General features: G+C 50.5%; 2 protein-coding genes across 2 annotated transcripts; both read right to left on the bottom strand.

The window, feature by feature from the left end:
• Positions 1-428: 428 nt before the first annotated feature.
• ANKRD23 (ankyrin repeat domain 23) lies at positions 429-3,880 on the bottom strand. Its single transcript, XM_049784849.1, has 9 exons — positions 3,781-3,880; positions 2,100-2,246; positions 1,852-1,989; positions 1,375-1,500; positions 1,166-1,264; positions 985-1,083; positions 809-907; positions 626-724; positions 429-524 (listed from the first exon to the last, which is right to left on the bottom strand). Exons 1-9 carry the CDS (start codon positions 3,805-3,807, stop codon positions 429-431), a joined length of 930 nt encoding a protein of 309 aa, XP_049640806.1. The 5' UTR covers positions 3,808-3,880.
• Positions 3,881-10,131: 6,251 nt separating this feature from the next.
• ANKRD39 (ankyrin repeat domain 39) lies at positions 10,132-18,141 on the bottom strand. Its single transcript, XM_049784850.1, has 4 exons — positions 18,028-18,141; positions 13,020-13,123; positions 12,469-12,672; positions 10,132-10,551 (listed from the first exon to the last, which is right to left on the bottom strand). Exons 1-4 carry the CDS (start codon positions 18,125-18,127, stop codon positions 10,408-10,410), a joined length of 552 nt encoding a protein of 183 aa, XP_049640807.1. The 5' UTR covers positions 18,128-18,141; the 3' UTR covers positions 10,132-10,407.
• Between the last annotated feature and the right edge of the window lie 346 nt (positions 18,142-18,487).

Raw genomic sequence — 18,487 nt, 5'->3', positions numbered from 1 at the left:
AGCCCAGAGAAACCTGCCTGTGGCCCAGCCAATACAAAAGGGCCTCTTCCACTTGATGCCTTAGGTGCCTGGGGGAGGATGGCTATGACCTGGCCCATAGTTCCCGGGTGCTGGGTCTGGCCTTCCGTACTGCGACGTTCAGGGCTCCCAAGGCTCGCTCGCTCACCCTCACCCTATCTGTGTCCACCTTGCCGTTTCCTCCCCTGGTTTTTGTCCTCAGTTTCTCCTAACACACTGTAGCAGGGATGGTCACCCCAGGCTACCAGCATCCAGGGAGTCCTTGCTCTGCCTTCCTGGCTATGAGTTCTCTGTCCAGCAGTTCCTCTGAAAGCCGAGGAGGAGTGGGGACTAGCCTGGGCTATGGTGCCTTTGGGTAGGACCTGGAATGGCGGCGGAAGCCAGCCTAGCCTGCCAGTGTGCCCTCTTTGCTAGCAACGGGTCCGTGGGTGGCCTATATGGGCCTGCAGTGCTTCTCGGATGCCCCGCTGCCAGTCACGTGCTAGTTGCACTGGGGTCATGGATGCCTGTGGATGAGAAGGCTGGCTCAGCGGTGGCTTCTACCAGCTCAGTACCCCCAGTCCCAGTTCTCACCCCATCCTGCACGGCCCCCAGCACTGGTGCTTACTTGGTTCTGCACTTGCAGCTGGGCCCCGTACAGCAGCAACACCTTGATGGCCCTGTAGTGGCCATGTCGTACAGCCTCATGTAGTACTGTGTCCCCTTCCTGTGGAGAGATGAGACATCTGGCTCCTGGCCCTGGGGCATCAGGGTGGGCCAGAACTTTGTGGAGATCTTACCTAGCACTTACCTTGTCTTGTGCGTCAATATGGGCCCCACACTCGATGAGGTGCTGCAGGCAGTCACAGTGCCCCATGCGCACCGCCACGTGCAGGGGGGTACTCCAGATCTACAGCATGGCAGGAAAGGAGGGTTGGTGCCCCAGAAGAACCTGCTTCCCTGTGCCCACCTGGCCACCCTCCTCACCTTGTCCCGGGCATTGATCTGGGCTCCCTGGTTCAGTAGCTCTTTGACAATGTCTAGGTGTCCTCCCCGACATGCCCAGAAGATGGGGGTCCTGTCCAGCTGCAAGAACAAAGCAGCAAAGCGTTGGCATGACAGGCCATAGTAGGTTCCACAAGGGGACCCAGCATTGCCTACTGCTCACCAGGTCCCGTGCTTCCACGTTGGCGCCAGCCTCCAACAGCTTATTCACGAGCTGCTGGTTCCCCTTCAGGCAGGCCCAGTGCAGGGCTGTGCGGTGGAGCTGGGGGTAGAGGCCAGACATGAGGGACGTTGCAGTCACTCATGAGCCCCTGTCCTGGCCCAGCACAGCACAACTGCCAATTTCCCTTTGTCCTCAGTCCTGCATGTTACCTTGTCCTGGGCATTGGGGTCCCCTCCGTCCACCAGGTACTTGTCAACCAAGGCCTCCTGGTTCTCAGCAGCCGCCTTCAGGAACCTCTCTAGGTCCACGGGCTCCAGCAGGGCCTGAGGCTGCGACTGAGAAAGTGGTGGCTGGGACCAGAAGCTTCTACTACTACTTCCCCTTTCCTACCCGGCACTTCCCAGAGTCTGGACAAATTGTCCCCCACCCCCCAAGAAGGTGAGTGAGTCCTCGGAGTGGGGAATTGCCATGCCCCTGGAAGGGTGTCTGCTGAGGTGGTCTCATAGGAACAGCCACTAGATGAGGCAGAAGTTTGATCCGATGAGCGGCCTTTGTTTCGCCGAATAGGATGCACAGACTGCCAGGGAATGAGGGGACAATATCCACCCCCCATGGCAGCACCTACTTCTAGGAGAAAAGCCTGCTGTTTAAGCTCAATTCTCTGGCAGATGCTGCTCCGCACTCACCTCCACCAGGGGCTCTGGTGCCCTGGGGGGGACTCCTCTGTGCTTCATTTTGAGTCTCTTTTCTCTTCGTCTCTGAACAAAGTTTTCCAAGTCAGCCAGGTTCTCCAGTTTAATCCTGGAGCTATGAAATCTCTCCAGCTGGGCCAGGAGACCAGAGTAAGTCAGCCACAGGCATCCTTGTCTCTCAGATTGCTCCAGCCCTGCCCACTTAACTGCTGTTCTCAAGCCAAACCCCAGGTGTCACTTACTTTCTTCTTTTTCTCTTCTTCCAGCCTCTGTCTTTCCTGGGCATTGGCCTCTTGGGGCTGGAGCCTCCAGCCTCTGGGCCAGCCTCCAGGATCTCGAACGCCATATTCACTCGCCAACACTTTCCTCTCACCTCTTTCTCCACTTACCTGTGGGAATAGGTGGAGGGTAAAGAATCCACACATTGGTGCTGAAGACAGGACAGTGGGGAAGGTGCTTTGTCTTAAATGCTGCTAAACCTAGGTAATAACCAGCACTGCATATGTCCCTCGAGTCCTGCCAGGAGTGATCCCTGAATACCACCAGGTCTGTTACACAATCACATGCACGCACCTGCACATTAGAAGGGATGGTCAGAGCTACACACCTGTGGTACCAACCCACATGGATGATGGCAACTCTAGATTTGAGTTCATCTGGCAGCCTGGAGGAGGCACTTTCCTCGGGCTCACAGGGAGGGGCATGATGGCACCCCTATTTATACCCCAGAACTGCTGCCAAACAAGCTCCTGGCAGGTGATGCCCCAGCTCTCTCGTGGGCTGTGTCCTTACATTCCAGTCAGGTCACAGCAAGTAGACAACTGATCCCAGCTCGGGACAGAAGCTAATAAGCTTCCTGGAAAAAATGGAATTTCTGACGACATGGCTCAGAAGCAGCTGCTCTTTGGTCAGTAAAACGTACTCAAATTAGCATTATTACCTCATGCTGTTGAAAAGAGGCAAGATGTTACAGGATTCATGCTTGGTCACAATCCCTACACCCACCCCTAAACACAGACATCCACAAGGATCTGTTCTTTTTTTCCCCTTTCCCAGAATTTGGAACACTGCAATAAGCATGTCCTTTTTTGGAGGGGGTAGGATGGGTGGGATTTTAAGCTCCACCTGGTGATGCTCAGGGCCCACTCCTGACTACGATCACTGTGATCAGAGTCACGCCTGGCAAGCCTAAGGCAAGTGCCTTCCCTGCTGCACTCTTGATGGCAGAGTGGCAGAACCCAGGCTTCCAGGCACAGCACAGCCCCTTCTCACTATTCTGGTTACAGATCCCATCCTACAGCCACCTCCCAGCCTCTGCTGGGCCAGGCGGGGGCCTGCTTAGAAAGGTGCAGCTTTGGGGCCAGAGAGATAGCATGGAGATAAGGTGTTAGCCTTGCATGCAGAAGGATGGTGGTTTGAATCCCAGCATCCCATATGGTCCCCCGAGCCTGCCAGGAGTGATTAATGAGCATAGAGCCAGGAGCAACCTCTGAGCGCTGCCGGGTGTGCCACAACCCCCCCCCCCCAAGGTGCATCTTTGGTACTTCTGAATCTATCCCCCCCCCAACCCCTGCGCAGATGCAGATAACCCAAAGCTTCACCAGAGTCTGCCCCAGGGACTCAAGTCCCAACCTCACCTGCTTTTTTGGTGCACAGAGAGAACCTGGGCCAAGGGAGTGTTACCCCTCCCTCTCCAGCTGTATCCCCCAGCATGAAGTGTGCAGTTCCCTATAGATTGCAGCCTGGCAGCTTTCCTGTCCTCAGAGGAGGACCGGAAGACAAATCCCAACAGAACCACATGCTTCTAATTCCAAAACCTGATCCAGGCCTCCGCAGGGAGAGGCTCCTTCAATCCGCACATACTATGGAGGGGAAGGTCCCCAAGAAATCTCCTCCTGACCCTGTGCCTGTCCACATTCTTACCAACTGCTGGATGCTGATGAAGTCCATGGTCCCCCCTGTGCTCACCCCGCACTGAGGTGTGGAGCTGCGCAGTCTTTTTATAAGGGCCCTTGTCCTGGGGGCAGGGCCAGATAACTCCGTAGCTCTGTAACAAAAACCAAAATACCCATGTGGCCTGTGGCCCGGTGATGGCAGAAGGGGCTGCTTGAAGCTGAGTCAGTCGCTGCCTTGTGCCAGTCCCAGAACCCCTGATGATTCCAGTGATCGGACCTGAGCCACCAGCCCCAAATAAAAGGACTCTTCCCCTTGCTTAAGTCTACACTCCACCCCAGGCAGGGGTGCTGACCTCCATATTTCTGTAGCTCTGACAATCCAATTCCCAGCCCAACTGTCTTCGCCATACCAAAGGCTCATTCCCTAAGAAGGACCTCACAAGGGTGGGGTACAAGACTAATCCACAAGGGGCTTTTTGGCTCCAGTCAGTTTCCAGGCAGCCTGCCTACTCCATCCTCTGCGGTACTGACTCCGACCCTGCGTCAAGGGCTTGTGTCAGTGGGTCAGAGCCCCTTTGCTTGCAGGAGTTTAGGGTTCTATCCTGGATACCACAGGACTGACCCCCAGGCATTGAGCTGATAACAGCCCCAAGCATGACCGAGTAAGGCCCAAAAACCTAAACCCGAGCCCCAACATAGGCCTCCAAGGCCAACCCATAAATAGCATTTCACACCTCTAGGCCTTTCACACTAAGTGCTGGCTCCAACCCTCGGCCTCCCTGGGCTTGGGAGGGAGCACAGTGGGGACAGAGCCATTCCAAGCTAGGTGCTGACCATTAACCCAGTCACAGTGACCTCCAGCCAGAATCAGATGTCCCAGTCCTCCAGCCTCACCTGACCTTTAAAGGAAACCTGATCGTTGCTAAATAAGACCCGAAACAGAGCAGCAGAATCCGTGAAGGCTGCAAGAGACTCAGGGTCAAGGGCAGCCCAAGGATTTCCCCCACGCACAACCACCTTCTTCGGTAAGTATTTCCAAGGTTTTTAGTTTGTTTCGTTTGCTTTTGGATCACACCTGATGGTGCTCAGTCTTACTCTGGGCTCAGTGCTCAGAAGTCACTCCTGGCTCGGAGGACCATATGGGATGCTGGGATTCGAACTACTTCGAATCTACATCTGAATCTACATCTACTACTACATCCTGAATCGGCTATGTGCAAGGCAAATGCCCCACCACTGTGCTATCTCTCTAGCCCCAAGTATTTCCAAGTTTGAGGATTTAAGGAACCCCAAGATTTAAAAGAAACTCAGTCCCAGGCCTGAGAGAACTCGAAGGGCTAAACCAGTGGCCTTGTTCCATCACCAGCCCTGTATGGTCTATGTACCTGTGGGAGCAACCCTGAGCAGTGACCTGGAATAGCTTTTGACACTGCTGGGTCTGAGTCCTATGCCAAAAAATATTCAGGAAGGGGAGGAGCATGGAGAAATTAAACACTCTTTAAACAACAACAACAACAACAAGCACTCTTTAAACAACAACAACAACAACACTCTTCAGGATGTTTATGTCAAAGGAGATTTTTCTTTTTTCTTTTTTTTTTTGGGGGGGGGTCACACTCGGCAGCGCTCAGAGGTTACTCCTGGCAGGCTTGGGGGACCATATGGGATGCTGGGAATTGAACTGGAGTCTGTACGGGTTGGCCTCGTGCAAGGCAAACAAACACCCTACCACTTTGCTATCACTCTGGTCCCTAAAGGTGATTTTTCATTTTCTGTGATGCGGAGGGAGGGTAGGTAAACAGACAAGAAAAGGGCTGCAGGCCTGGAATACAATGCCTTGCAGGTATGATACCTTGCACACAGTTGTCCTCGGTTTGATCCCCAGTACCATATTTGGTCCCCCGAGCCTCGCCACAAGTAATTTCTTGAGCCACAAGTAATTTCAGAGCTGGGAGGAACTCCTAAGCATAGCCTGGTGTGACCCAAAACCAAAACCAATAAGAAAAGGAAAATGTTAGCTCTGAACATGATTCTTCAATTTCAAGGACAAGGGCATGGGATGAGGACAGAGAGTTTGCTGTGTACCATTCCTGGTGGTGCTCAGGCTCTATTTCTGGCTCTGAGCTCCTAGTGAGGGGAGGGGGGTTATATGTGTTGCTGGAGATCCCAACTAGGATTGGCCATGTGCAAGGCAAGTCCCTTGGTCTCTGCACTATTTGTCTCTTTAGCCTTGATAAGAGTATTTTGCATCAAATGGTTTAATTAGAAATTCTCTGCAGAAAATTAGTTTCAAGACCAGGCATATTGCCCAAGTGGTGAAATATATCCTGGTTATGCCTTGCACAACGCAGCCGACCCAGGTTCAATTTCCAGCCTCCAATATGGTCCCTTGAGCACCGTCCAGGAGTGATTTCTTTTTATTGGGGGGGGGGGGCACACCCGGCAGCTGCGCTAAGGGGTTTACTCCTGGCTTTGTGCTCAGAAATTGCTCCTGGCAGGCATGAGGGACCATATGAGACACTGGGATTCGAACCACGGTTGGTCCTTGGTCAGTCTCTTGCAGGTGAAGACTTCCATTCTTTTTGGGGGGGAAGGGAGGTTTGGTTTTTGGGCCACGCCCAGCCCGGCGGTGCTCAGGGGTTACTCCTGGCTCTGTGCTCAGAAATAGCTCCTGGCAGGCTCGGGAGACCATATGGGATGCCAGGAATTGAACCCGGGTCTGTCCTGGGTTGGCTTTGTGCAAGGCAAACACTCTACTGTTGTGCTATCAAGCCAGCACCCAGGAGTGATTTCTGAGTGCACAGCGAGGAGTAACTCCTGAACATCATGAGGTGATGACCCCCCAAAAACAAAGACTCTAACTATCCCAGGCACATGGCCCCTGAACAGCAGGGGTGTTGAGTGGTCTTGAGATCACCGCCAGGGGGCACTGGAACAGTGCTGGCAATCTAGGAGCTTTTCTCCAAGCACCAACCTGCAAGTAGCCCCCAACAAATTGTAGCTCAAACTTCCCCCAAATAAATCTTAAAAATGATTCCTTGTAAGAGATTCAAATATATGAGGCTAGATAACAGCACAACAGGCAGGGTTGGTCTTGCATGTGGCCAACCTGGGATTCAATCCCCAGCATTCTATATGGTTCCCTGAGCCATGAGGAGAGATTCCTGAGTGAAGAGCACTATGGGTAAGGCCCCATTTAAAAAAAAAATCCACATATAAGCAATCCCCTGCTTAGTATCTTGCTCCATGGATGGGGAACCCCAGAGGTATTTAATAAATCTGCCAGATCTATTCCTTATGTATAGACTTTTCTTTTCTTTTTTTTCTTTTTGGCTTATGGATCACACCCGGCAGTGCTCAGGGGTTACTTCTGGCTCTCTGCTCAGAAATCGCCCCTGGCAGGCAATGGGGGACCATATGGGATGCCGGGATTCGAACCACCGACGTTCTGCATGCAAGGCAAATGCTTTACCTCCATGCTATCTCTCCGGCTTCTTTCTTTTATTTTCTAAATGGGCAAAACTACAGTGTCCGTGGGGCCATGTTTTTCTGAGGATTGAACCCAGAACACCGCATGCACATCCTGCTACACTTCCCTCATCCCCATACAGACCTTTTTTTTTTTTTTTTTAGACTCATTTTTAAGAGGCTCCTAGAGGCCATGACTCAGGCTCTGACACCACAGCTGCCTCCCAACACTGAGTACTAGAGCGTCCCATTCTGCTTCCATGGCCTCTGCCCTGCACTGCATGTAGCCAAACTGGGGTTCAGGTTGTGCTGATGACCTGGGATAACACCTGTGTTTGGCTGTAGTACTCTGAGCTGCATTCCTAAGTGCTGGCACATCTCATTTTTGCTTGTCATGTGCTTTAGTTGCAGGGCTCACACACCTGGCTTCAGTGCTCTGGATATGATGTCATCTGTGGTGGTACCAGGGATCTTAGATGACAGAGTCCCCAAGACCACGGCTGGATCAAAGGAGGCCTCACTGGTAAAGCAGTTCTATCAGAGCACAAGCCTCCTTTCCTTTCTGTTTCATGTTCCCATTACAAACACCCACGCCTTTGTAATGTCTCTAAATAAACATTGTTGTGTGCATGGATGTTTCTCTAGGTAGCTATGAAAAGCAAGCTAATTTACACTTAAAAAAAAAAAGTCAAATGGTAGCGCATACTTTGCGTGTGCAAGGCCTTGTATTCAATCCTTAGCACATTTCCTCAACTCCCAGGCCTCCATGACAGTTAAGAATGGGTGTAGGGCCCAGAGAGATAGCACAGCGGTGTTTGCCTTGCAAGCAGCTGATCCAGAACCTAAGGTGATTGGTTCAAATCCTGGTGTCCCATATGGTCCCCCATGCCTGCCAGGAGCTATTTCTGAGCAGACAGCCAGGAGTAACCCCTGAGCACTGCCGGGTGTGACCCAAAAACCAAAAAAAGAATGGGTCTGGGGCCTGGGGCCTGAGCGGTGGTGTAAGCGATAAGGCATCTCTGCCTTGCCTGCACTAGCCTAGGACGGACTGCGGTTCGATTTTCCGGTGTCCCATATGGTCCCCAAGCCAGGAGTAACCCGAGTGTCACTGGGTGTGGCCCCAAAAAAAAAAAAAAAAAAAAACAGAATGCATGTCTAAAATGTCCTTCAACAGATGACTAAAGAACTGGTACATATACACAATGGAATATTATACAGCCGTCAGGAGGGATGGTCATGAAATTTCCTATACGTGGATGTACATGGAATCTATTATGCTGAATAAAACAATACAAGAGATAGATCCCTGGCATCCCATATCATCTTCTAAACTGCCAGGTGTGACCCCAAAATAATTGGGTGTGGCCTCCATAATGATTAAGAATGAAAAAAAAAAGAATGAAACAACAAAGTTCAAAAAAAAAAAAATAGTGCCAATAGCCATAGAGATAGCACAGCCATAGGGCATTTGCCAAGCAAGTAGCCGCTCCAGGATGGACTGAATCCCGGCATCCCATATTGTCCCCTGGTCTTCCAGGAGCGATTTCTGAGCGCAGAGCCAGAGCACTGCTGGGTATGACACACCCCCCTCAAACAGTGCCAAACTGCCATCTTACAGTGGCTATGCATTTGTATTTCATGTTGTATTTCATGAAGAAATAAAATAATAATAGTATCAAAGAAAGAGATATACATATGAAACTTAAACTCCCAAGTCAGGATGTGCAAACAACTCTGATGAATCAATAAAAAGAAACAAGTTTAGGAGCCGGAGAGATAGCACAGCAGTAGGGTTTTTGCCTTGCATGCAGCTGACCCAGGAGGAACCCAGTCGATTTCCGGCATCCCATATGGTCCTCCAGCCTGCCAGGGTCAATTTCTGAGTACAGAGCCAGGAGTAACCCCTGAGCACCACTGGGTGTGGCCCAAAGAACCAATCAATTAAATCAATAAATAAAGAAAAAAATTAAAAAAAAAAAGAAATAAGTTTAAATGACATGGAGAAGTTCACAGAAGCTAGGGGATATTTTACCTCAAGAGGAATCACTGGGGCCGGGCAGTGGCGCTAAAGGTAAGGTGCCTGCCTTGCCTGCGCTAGCCTTGGACTGACCGCGGTTCGATCCCCCGGTGTCCCATATGGTCCCCCAAGCCAGGAGCAACTTCTGAGCACATAGCCAGGAGTAACCCCTGAGCATTACTGGGTGTGGCCCAAAAACCAAAAAAAAAAAAAAAAAAGAGGAATCACCAATTGCAAAATCAAAGTCAGGTACATCTAAGATCCACCAGACTACAAACATAATTATCACAGTGCAAGAGCAAGTGTTGGGGCTGGAGAGTCAGCTCAGGGTTATAGAACTTACCTTGCACACAGCCAACCCTGATTCAAATACCCAGCAGCGTATATGATCTCTGAGCAGTGTCAGGGATCACTCCAGGTGCAGAACATGGAACAGCACTGAGTTTTGCTGGGTGTGATGTGACTAACCTCCTCCCTTCAGCAAATGAATAACAGGCCTGGGTAGAATTATAGAGCCGAGAACAAAGCAAAAGAACCCTAAGTGTTGATAAGGTTGGGGGAAGCATGAACCAGGACTTGTACAGAGTTCTCCACATATCCACCCTCCAACCCCACAGGTCTCTGATCACTCGCACCATAACAACAGCAGATGCTACATGACTCGGACCAAGGTAATCTGCCTAGAAAGCAGTGTTTAATTGGCCAACAATCCAGGGTTGCTTTCTTGTTCTTTTTTCTTTGTTTTTTTTTGGTTTGGTTTGGTTTTTGGGTCACACCCGGCAGTGCTCAGGGGACCATTTGGGATGCCGCAAACCACCGACCCTCTGCATGAAAGACAAACGCCTTACCTCCATGCTATCTCTCCTGCCCCATAGGGTTGCTTCCAATATATCATTTTACCTCCATGTTTCATCTTTATTTCAAGTTTTGTGTGTGATGGGGTTTAAGTCTGTAAGGAGATGATGGTATATAGTGTATTTCTCCAGTGGCACAGGGTTTCCCGGAAGTAACTCAGAGCCCCACCATGTACCAGGTGGAAGTATTGCCTTGGCAGCATATCCACCAAATCCATTCTCTTATAGCAGCCAGACATGCCCCGCCTGTGTCCTGTCTTGCGACAGCTGAGAGGGTGAGTCTGTGTCCTTGCTTGGCAGCAGGGCAGGAGAGGTCTCAAGTGGCCAGCAGGTCCCGAAGGTCACTGTTGACAGGCAGCAGGTCACATGCCAGTCGTGCTTTCCGGTCCCGGACAGCCTTGAGGGCTGGGCTGTGCTGCAGCAGGAGGGAGCAAATGTCCACGTGGCCCTTCTCAGCAGCCTGGGGAAAGAGGCCTGAATGAAAGTTTGACCCTCAAGGGCCTCCTAGTGCTCCCCTGCTGGCCATCTCAGCTCCTTAATCTGGACTCAGGGAAGGGAGACAGTGGTCGTGAGAATAGGTTACCCAGGAGCCCCCTCAGCCCTGCCAAACACACTACTGTGGCCAAACTTTCCTTCCTGGTCCCTTCTGTCCAGGCTGGAGGGATCCATGAGCCTAGCATAGGTTCTGCAGGCATGAGGGTTAGGTTCCTCCCAATATCACACAGTCCCCTGAGCACAGAATTGGGAGCAGTCTTCATCAACACTGGGTATGGCCTGAAATCTTGAAAAAGAAATTAAGTCCAGAACCGTGGCTAGCAAAGCATCCACACACGTGCTAATCACCAACAGGGCACCAGGGGCTGGGCACAAATACAGTCGACGGCCTACACCTCACAGCAGCAGAGAACAGCACCTACTCCTGGCCTCCTCCTTGTCCTGGACATCCTGGTCTGTGTGACAATTCCTCACCTGACATCTTCCTAACAACCTGGAGGACTGACTTACACAAATTCTCTTCCTTAACTTTCACAGTATCTAACAGGAGTAGGAATCATCATTTTTCTCAGCTTACTGAGAAAACTAAGTTTTTTTGTTTGTTTGTTTTTGTTTTTGGGCCACACCCAGTGGTGCTCAGGGGTTACTCCTGGCTATCTGCTCAGAAATAGCTCCTGGTTGGGGCCAGAGAGATAGCATGGAGGTAAAGTGTTTGCCTTGCATGCAGAAGGTCAATGGTTTGAATCCCCGCATCCCATATGGTCCCCTAAGCCTGCCAGGAGCGATTTCTGAGCATGGAGCCAGGAGTAACCCCTGATCGCTGCTGGGTGTGACCCCAAAAACAAACAGAAATAGCCCCTGGCAGGCACGGGGGACCATATGGGATGCCGGGATTTGAACCAACCACCTTAGGTCCTTTGTTGGCTGCTTGCAAGGCAAATGCCGCTGTGCTATCTCTCCGGTCCTGAGAGAACCAAGTCTTATGAACGCTAAGTATGCCCAGAAGCAGAACACATGCCTTGCATGACTGAAGAAGCCCATGTTTCCATGCTGACATCATAATGTACAATTAAAACTCAGTAATTTGCCTAAGGTCAGAGCTAGTGCTGCTGCTAAAGTCCATTTTACTGCCAGCCACTATTCCCAGTTCCAAGGATCAAACCCAGGGTCTCAAAACCTGAAAGTCTGAATTCTCCATTACTATGTTCTAACACTATATTTCCTGGTATTCTCAATAAAGATACTAAAGACTACAGGAGCTTTGAGTATATTAAACATTGGGAGGGGGTAAATGGAGAGACAGTACTTGTTTCGCATGCTAATGCTGGTTGTTTCCTTTTGGCTTGGGGCCACACTTGGAGGTGCTCAGGGTTACTCCTGGCTCTGTGCTCAGAAATCGCTCCTAGCAGGCTCAGGGGACCATATAAGATACCGGGGATTGAAGCTGGCCTTGCTGATGTTGGTTTGATCCTTTGCACCACTCAGGTCCCCCAAAGATCAACAAGAGTGACCCTTGACCACAGAGCCAGTATCCTGATTCTGAGCAATATCAAGTACCCCAAAATCGATGGGTACAAGTTTTTAGGTCACATCTGGTGGTGCTAGGGACTAGTCCTGGCTCTGTGCTTGGGGAATACTCTGTGGTGCCAGGGATCAAATCTACATTGAGAGTGTGTGAGACAATGCCTTACCCCTCTACTATTCTCTGGTCCTTTAATTCTAATTTCACATAGAAAGTGCTGGGAAAGCTCCAGGCCCTAATGACAGTCCTCAGTAAGTGTTGAGGTCACAGAAGGCTTTTCTTTTTCTGCCAACTTCCCTAACTGCTCTGGGTTCAGTTACAGAGAGCTGTGCTGGCTGGCACAGACAGGGCTGGGCACACCTTGTGCAGGCTCGTCATGCCATCATCGTCCACCAGTCTGGGGTCGGAGCCGTGGGACAGCAGGAGACGGGCGATGTCTGTGTGGCCACAGTAGCTGGCCCGGTGCAGTGCAGTGGCACCCCCGTGGGTCTGTGCATCACATTTGGCACCACTCTCCAGCAGGAACTGGCAGACGGCATAGTGCCCATTGCGGCTGGCATAGTGCTGCACGGGAAAGGGAACAAAGTCACACGGGAACACAGGTAGGCGTCTGGGCGGGGAATGGTCACCTCTATGGGCAAGTTCCTTCCCTTCAGGCATCAATTTCCTTGGCTAGTGAAGGGGGAGACAAGGCTTTCTCCTCTCATAGGGAGATTGAATCAGTGACTGGTGCACTGAGATTAACAGAAAAACCCTAGTTCACACGACTGATAGAAAAACTGTTGTGAGAGAGAAATGAAAAAGAAAACACAGGGGCTGGCAGGTGTTCAAGGGCCCCTGTGGAAGCTGGAGTTTGCTCGTGCTCCCATTCCCACTGAGAAAGTTGTGGTCTCTCCTCCAGCCCTGCTCACCAGAGGGGTGTAGCCGGCAGAGTCGGGCTGGCTGGGGTCTGAAGTCTTCTGGATCAGGTCCTTCACTCGACCCAGGTCTCCATTCAGGGCTGCTGACCAGATCCCTGTGGGCAGCGAACAGAGTACAGGATGATGTGGGGCCTTTCTGAGCTTTGTCTCTGTGTTCCCCAAAGACCTCCCCTGTGTCCATGGTGGTGGTGAAGCAGTGCTGGCGACTGAACTCACAGCCTGTCCTTATAAGCCTGTTCCTCCACTGAGTCAATTCCCAGCCCTTCCTTTCTCTTTGGTTTAGTTTTTGGGCCACAGCAAGGAGGTGTTCAGGGGCTGGTCCTGGCAAGACTGCTGGGTGGTGCTCAGGGAACCATGTGGTACAGAGGATTGAACCCAGGCCTCCCACACACAAAACATGTGCTTAGTCCATTAAGCTCTTTCTCAGCTCCTTTATCCTGTCTCCTGCTGAGAATCCCAGATCAGGGGGTGGTGAGGATCACCTTGGGATAGGGGATAAGCCTCCCCCCTTACACCTGCTATCTTTAGAGTCCTTTTTTACTGGGGACTCCTACACAAGAGCTGTTGGGACTGCACACAGGCTTGTATTTACAACTCAGCACTTGCTGGCAAGGGAGCCAGGAGCCATCTATCTTCTGGGGTTCTGCCTTCATCGTCTCACCCAAATCCTCACCCATAAAATGGAGAATCTGTTCAGACATCTGTACCAAGGACTATTAGAGATGCTTGCATAGTAGCTGTGGACAAAGCACGTAAGGGGGCCCAAGTACCCTGGACAGTAGGAATGACCGGAAATAGAAATCCCTTCTTCACACCAAACAAATATTAGATACAAGAAGGTTTCAAATGTGTGAATACAGGACCAGAGATACTCCAAAGGCTGGATGGGAGCCAGAGACACAACAAAGGACCAACACACATTACAGGAGGCCTGGGTTTAATTCCCTGCATCCCAGAGACCCTGAAGCACCGCCTGGGGTGATCTTCAAGCACAGAGCCAGGAATAGCTCCTCAAGCATGCCCCAAAACAAAAGGAGCGAGAGTATATGCTTTGCATGTAGGAGCCCCGGAACTGATTCCTGACTTTACATGGTCTCCTAAGCCTCATTGTGTCATCCACCCCAGGTCTCCAGCCAGGGCTGCCGACCATACCCTCCAAATCCATAAGTAAATGTTGTTTGTTTTGTTTTGTTTTGTTCTTGGGTCCTCAGAGTCAGGATTAGGTTTGGGGGACCATATATGGTGCTGAGAATTGAAACTGGGATGAGTACGTGCAAGGCAAATACCCTATGTGCTCTGGTCCAAATAAAACATTTTTATATATAAGCAGGACCAGAACCAGGGCAGAAAACTCATTTCAGCTGTAAGCTAGTGCAGGTTTTCGACTCCAATGAGCACTCAGAGGCTAGAGCTGTACCCTACATCCCAGTGTCAGGTTCTAGGTTCAATTCCAGCACCTCCAAAACAAAACTAAAGCAGATCTCCTTGCTAACATACATCTCAGACTTTGAGCAGAGGTTATAAGCTAGGTGCACAGCACAGGTGAGAGAGGCAGGTACTAGGCACTAGGCCAGGAAGTGGGTAGAGGTGCATAGGATAGACCAGCCAAAACCTCTCTGCCCAGAGCAATAGGAGAAACAGCCCTGCCTGGTTGACCTTACCCTGCATCTGACCTGGGCCGGGTACTGGGGTCAGTCATGAATAAAAAACTGCTCCCCCAGATCCTGGCCTCTAGACCTCACTTTTTGTTGCTATTGTTTCTTTATGCCACAGCCAAGAGGTGCTCTAGGGTTTCTCCTAAAACAGAGTTTGGGGGTCACTTCTGGTGGTACTCAGGGTGTTGAACCCAGACTTTCCACCTGCAAGGCATGTGTTTCAGTCCACTGAGCCATCTCACTGGCCCTAGGGCTTAGGTTTTATTTATTTATTATTTAAATATTTTATTTTTGTGTGTCACATCTAGCAGTGCTCAGGTAGGAGGAGGTCTGGCTTACTTCTGGCTCTATGCTCACTGAGCCACTACTGGTGAGACTCAGTGAACCATATGGGGTGTCAGGGATTGAACATGAATAAGCCAAGTGTCTTATCCACTGTATTATCTCTCTAGCCCTCCTAAAGAAAAAAAAAATGTGTAAAGGACAAGAGAAAAAGGGGGTTAGGAGATGGCCCAGTGCCTGATTTACATAAGAGAGAAGGAGATCTTAATCTCTGGCACCACTGCATGTTGCCAGGTGTGATTCTGGCAGCTCTGCTGAGTTTCTGGTGCATTTCCAGTCACACTGCAGTCAGGTGTGTGCAAGCCCTGCAGCCACAGTCTGCAAGCCCCAGAACACCACTGTTGAGCGTGCAAGTGCTGACATCTGATGTGCTGCCCACACCACCACTACTCACATGTGTGATGAACCTGTCATCACAATATCAAAGAGGGTAGAGAAGAAAAAATTCACTATGTAAGAAAATGAGGATCCTCCTCCTCCCTCCCCACTCCCCCTTAAAGAGAAAAATGATAGGGGGCTTTATTAAAAAGTCATTAATCCAAAGAGAGAGTACAGAAGTAGGACACTTGCCTTGCATGTGGCTGACCCAGGTTTGATTCCTGTCACCCCTGTATGGTCCCCAGAGCACCACTAAGAATGATCCTTAAGTGCAGACAGAAGTAAGCCCTGAGCATCATCAAATGTGGCCCAAAAAGTCAAACTCCCTCCTCACCCACAAAACAAAACAGAAAAAAACAACAAAAGGGACTATCAATAAAGAATGATCAGGTGACATCTTCAGAGAAGATAAAGGAATATTTCCAAAGGACTGACGGAGGGGAACCCTTGAAACCTGGAATTTTGTTCACATCTAAGCACACTATCAAAGATCACACCTCCAACTTTGCAGAAAGCTCAACAGTTTAAGCTATGACTGCTGGGGGCCTGTCCCTGGCACCACAAGGTCTCCCTCCCCCATGGCTTGGAGAAGCCCCAAATAAATAATTGCTTCACTCAAATAACAACAAACAAACAAACAACAAACAAACCGACACCAAAAAACCAATGAAGCATAGTTCAGGAACATAAATCCACAAAGAATAAATGATTTAAAGAAAAGAATCCACACCGCAAAATAAAGCTCTATTCCACGTATAGAAAACAGATAATAAACCAGCAAGCAAGCAAGGCCTCATTTCGAGTTCTACTTTGATTAAAAACCAAGATGACATATTAGAGGATCTAAGGAAGGGGCAGGAGGGAGGTCTGCAGGACACTTGCACAGAGCAAGTTTCTGTCTCCTCAGCACTGTGACTGGCACTTACAGCTAGATCCTGCATCTTAGGACCTGTGGGCTGTGCAGTGCTTTTGTTCTCTACTAACTAAAGCCTGGCACTCTCCCACTGTGACAACCCAGAACTGTGCCCCACTGAGATATTAGAATGGGTGGTCTGCGCTGACATGACATTTGTGCTGGGTACTTAGGTAAACCACTCATGGCTCAGAGGGGACTCAGTGGCAGAAACCTGCTGTGCTGGTGCTGCTCTCGGGCCATGGGTTTTATTACTGACAACAAAACAAAAAAGCCAGCAAGGGGCCGGAGTGATAGCACTGTGGTAGGGCGTTTGCCTTTCATGCAGAAGGACGGTGGTTCGAATCCTGGCATCCCATATGGTCCCCGAGCCTGCCAGGAGCGACTTCTGAGCATAGAGCCAGGAGGAACCCCTGAGTGCTGCCAGATGTGACCCAAAAACAAAAACAAAAAACTAGAAAAGCCAGCTAGCATAAAGCTATGGAACTTATCAAGGAGAGGACATGCAAATGCAATGATCTTTGTTCCCAGCAGGGCAACACAAGGTGGAGAGGTGCCTGCTTGCCTCAGTCACCTGCATAACCCCAGCACAGTGGTCTTGAGGCAGGAAAAGGTGCTGCCAACAAGAAAAAAACAGAAAACAGACCAGGGCTTTGGCTGGTGCAGTCATGGGAGGAAGAAAAGAAGGATTACAGAAGGGAGGTCGTCGTAAAATCAGCTCACACAAAGATTGGAAGGTTGTGTAGAAAAAAAATGGGTTTGGGGCCGGAGAGATAGCATGGAAGTAGGGGATTTGCCTTGCATGCAAAAGGTCGGTGGTTCGAATTCCAGCATCCCATATGGTCCCCAAGCCTGCCAGGAGCGATTTCTGAGTATAGAGCCAGGAGTAACCCCTGAGCACTGCTGGATGTGGACCCCCAAGAAAGAAAAGAAAAGAAAGAAAAGAAAGAAAAGAAAAGAAAAGAAAAGAAAAGAAAAGAAAAAGAAAAGAAAAGAAAAGAAAAAAAAAGGGAAGGAAGGGAAGGAAGGGAAGGAAGGGAAGGAAGGGAAGGGAAGGAAGGGAAGGAAGGGAAGGAAGGGAAGGAAGGGAAGAAAGGAAGGGAAGGAAGGGAAGGAAGGGAAGGAAGGGAAGGAAGGGAAGGAAGGGAAGGAAGGGAAGGAAGGGAAGGAAGGGAAGGAAGGGAAGGAAGGGAAGGAAGGGAGGAAAGAAGAAAGAAAGAAAGAAAGAAAGAAAGAAAGAAAGAAAGAAAGAAAGAAAGAAGAAAGAAAGAAAGAAAGAAAGAAAGAAAGAAAGAAAGAAAGAAAGAAAGAAAGAAAGAAAGAAAGAAAGAAAGAAAGAAAGAAAGAAAGAAAGAAAGAAAGAAAGAAAGAAAGAAAGAAAGAAAGAAAGAAAGAAAGAAAGAAAGAAAGAAAGAAAGAAAGAAAGAAAGAAAGAAAGAAAGAAAGAAAGAAAGAAATGGGTTTACTGGCAAAGCCTGTCAGGTAGAGAACCCCGTGCAAAATTTTGGCTAAATGGGTCCCGAGTTACAAAAATGACTCCTACCGACCACCAGGGGGCAGTGCGGGTCTTTGGGCGGGCCAAGATAGCCGGGGGGTGGGGGGGGGGTGGGGGGCAGCAGTGGCGCAAGCGGTAAAGCGTCTGCCTTGCGCGCGCTAGCCTAAGACAGACCGCTCGGGAAACTCCCGGACCCCTACCCGCAGACCGCCTCACCCCTCTCGAAATCCATCTCGTCTAGCGTTTGCCTCACGCCGGCGGCCGCCCCCGCATGGGAGCAACAGGGCCCGCCCGCGTGGAGCCTCCGCGCCGCCATGACAGCGCGGATGGACGCAGCAGCTGCGCGCGCTATCCCAGGGCTCCGAGTCCCGCCCTTCGACGGCCGCCAGCCAATCAAATGCCAAACTCCGGCACGGGAGCCAATGACGCCGAGTCCCGCCTCTCAGCGGCCGCCAGCCAATCAGACGCCAGACTCCGGCACGGGACGCAGGCGCGTAGGCTTTGCCTAGGAGTCGAGGCCTGGGATGCGGCCGGTCCCAAGGGATCCAGGCCTAGCGGCCAAGGGGAAGGTCTGGGGATTGCCGCCCTCCTCCCCTGCCTCCTGCTGCAACCTCAGGAAGCTTGACAGGGCCCTGGGGGTGGTAACAAAGCATTTCACAGAACCCAGGCCTGGCAG

Source organism: Suncus etruscus, chromosome 12 (genome assembly GCF_024139225.1).
Source record: "Suncus etruscus isolate mSunEtr1 chromosome 12, mSunEtr1.pri.cur, whole genome shotgun sequence".
Lineage (NCBI taxonomy): Eukaryota > Metazoa > Chordata > Mammalia > Eulipotyphla > Soricidae > Suncus > Suncus etruscus.
The sequence above is the reverse complement of the archived record's forward strand: the minus strand, read 5'-3'. Positions and strand labels throughout refer to the sequence as shown.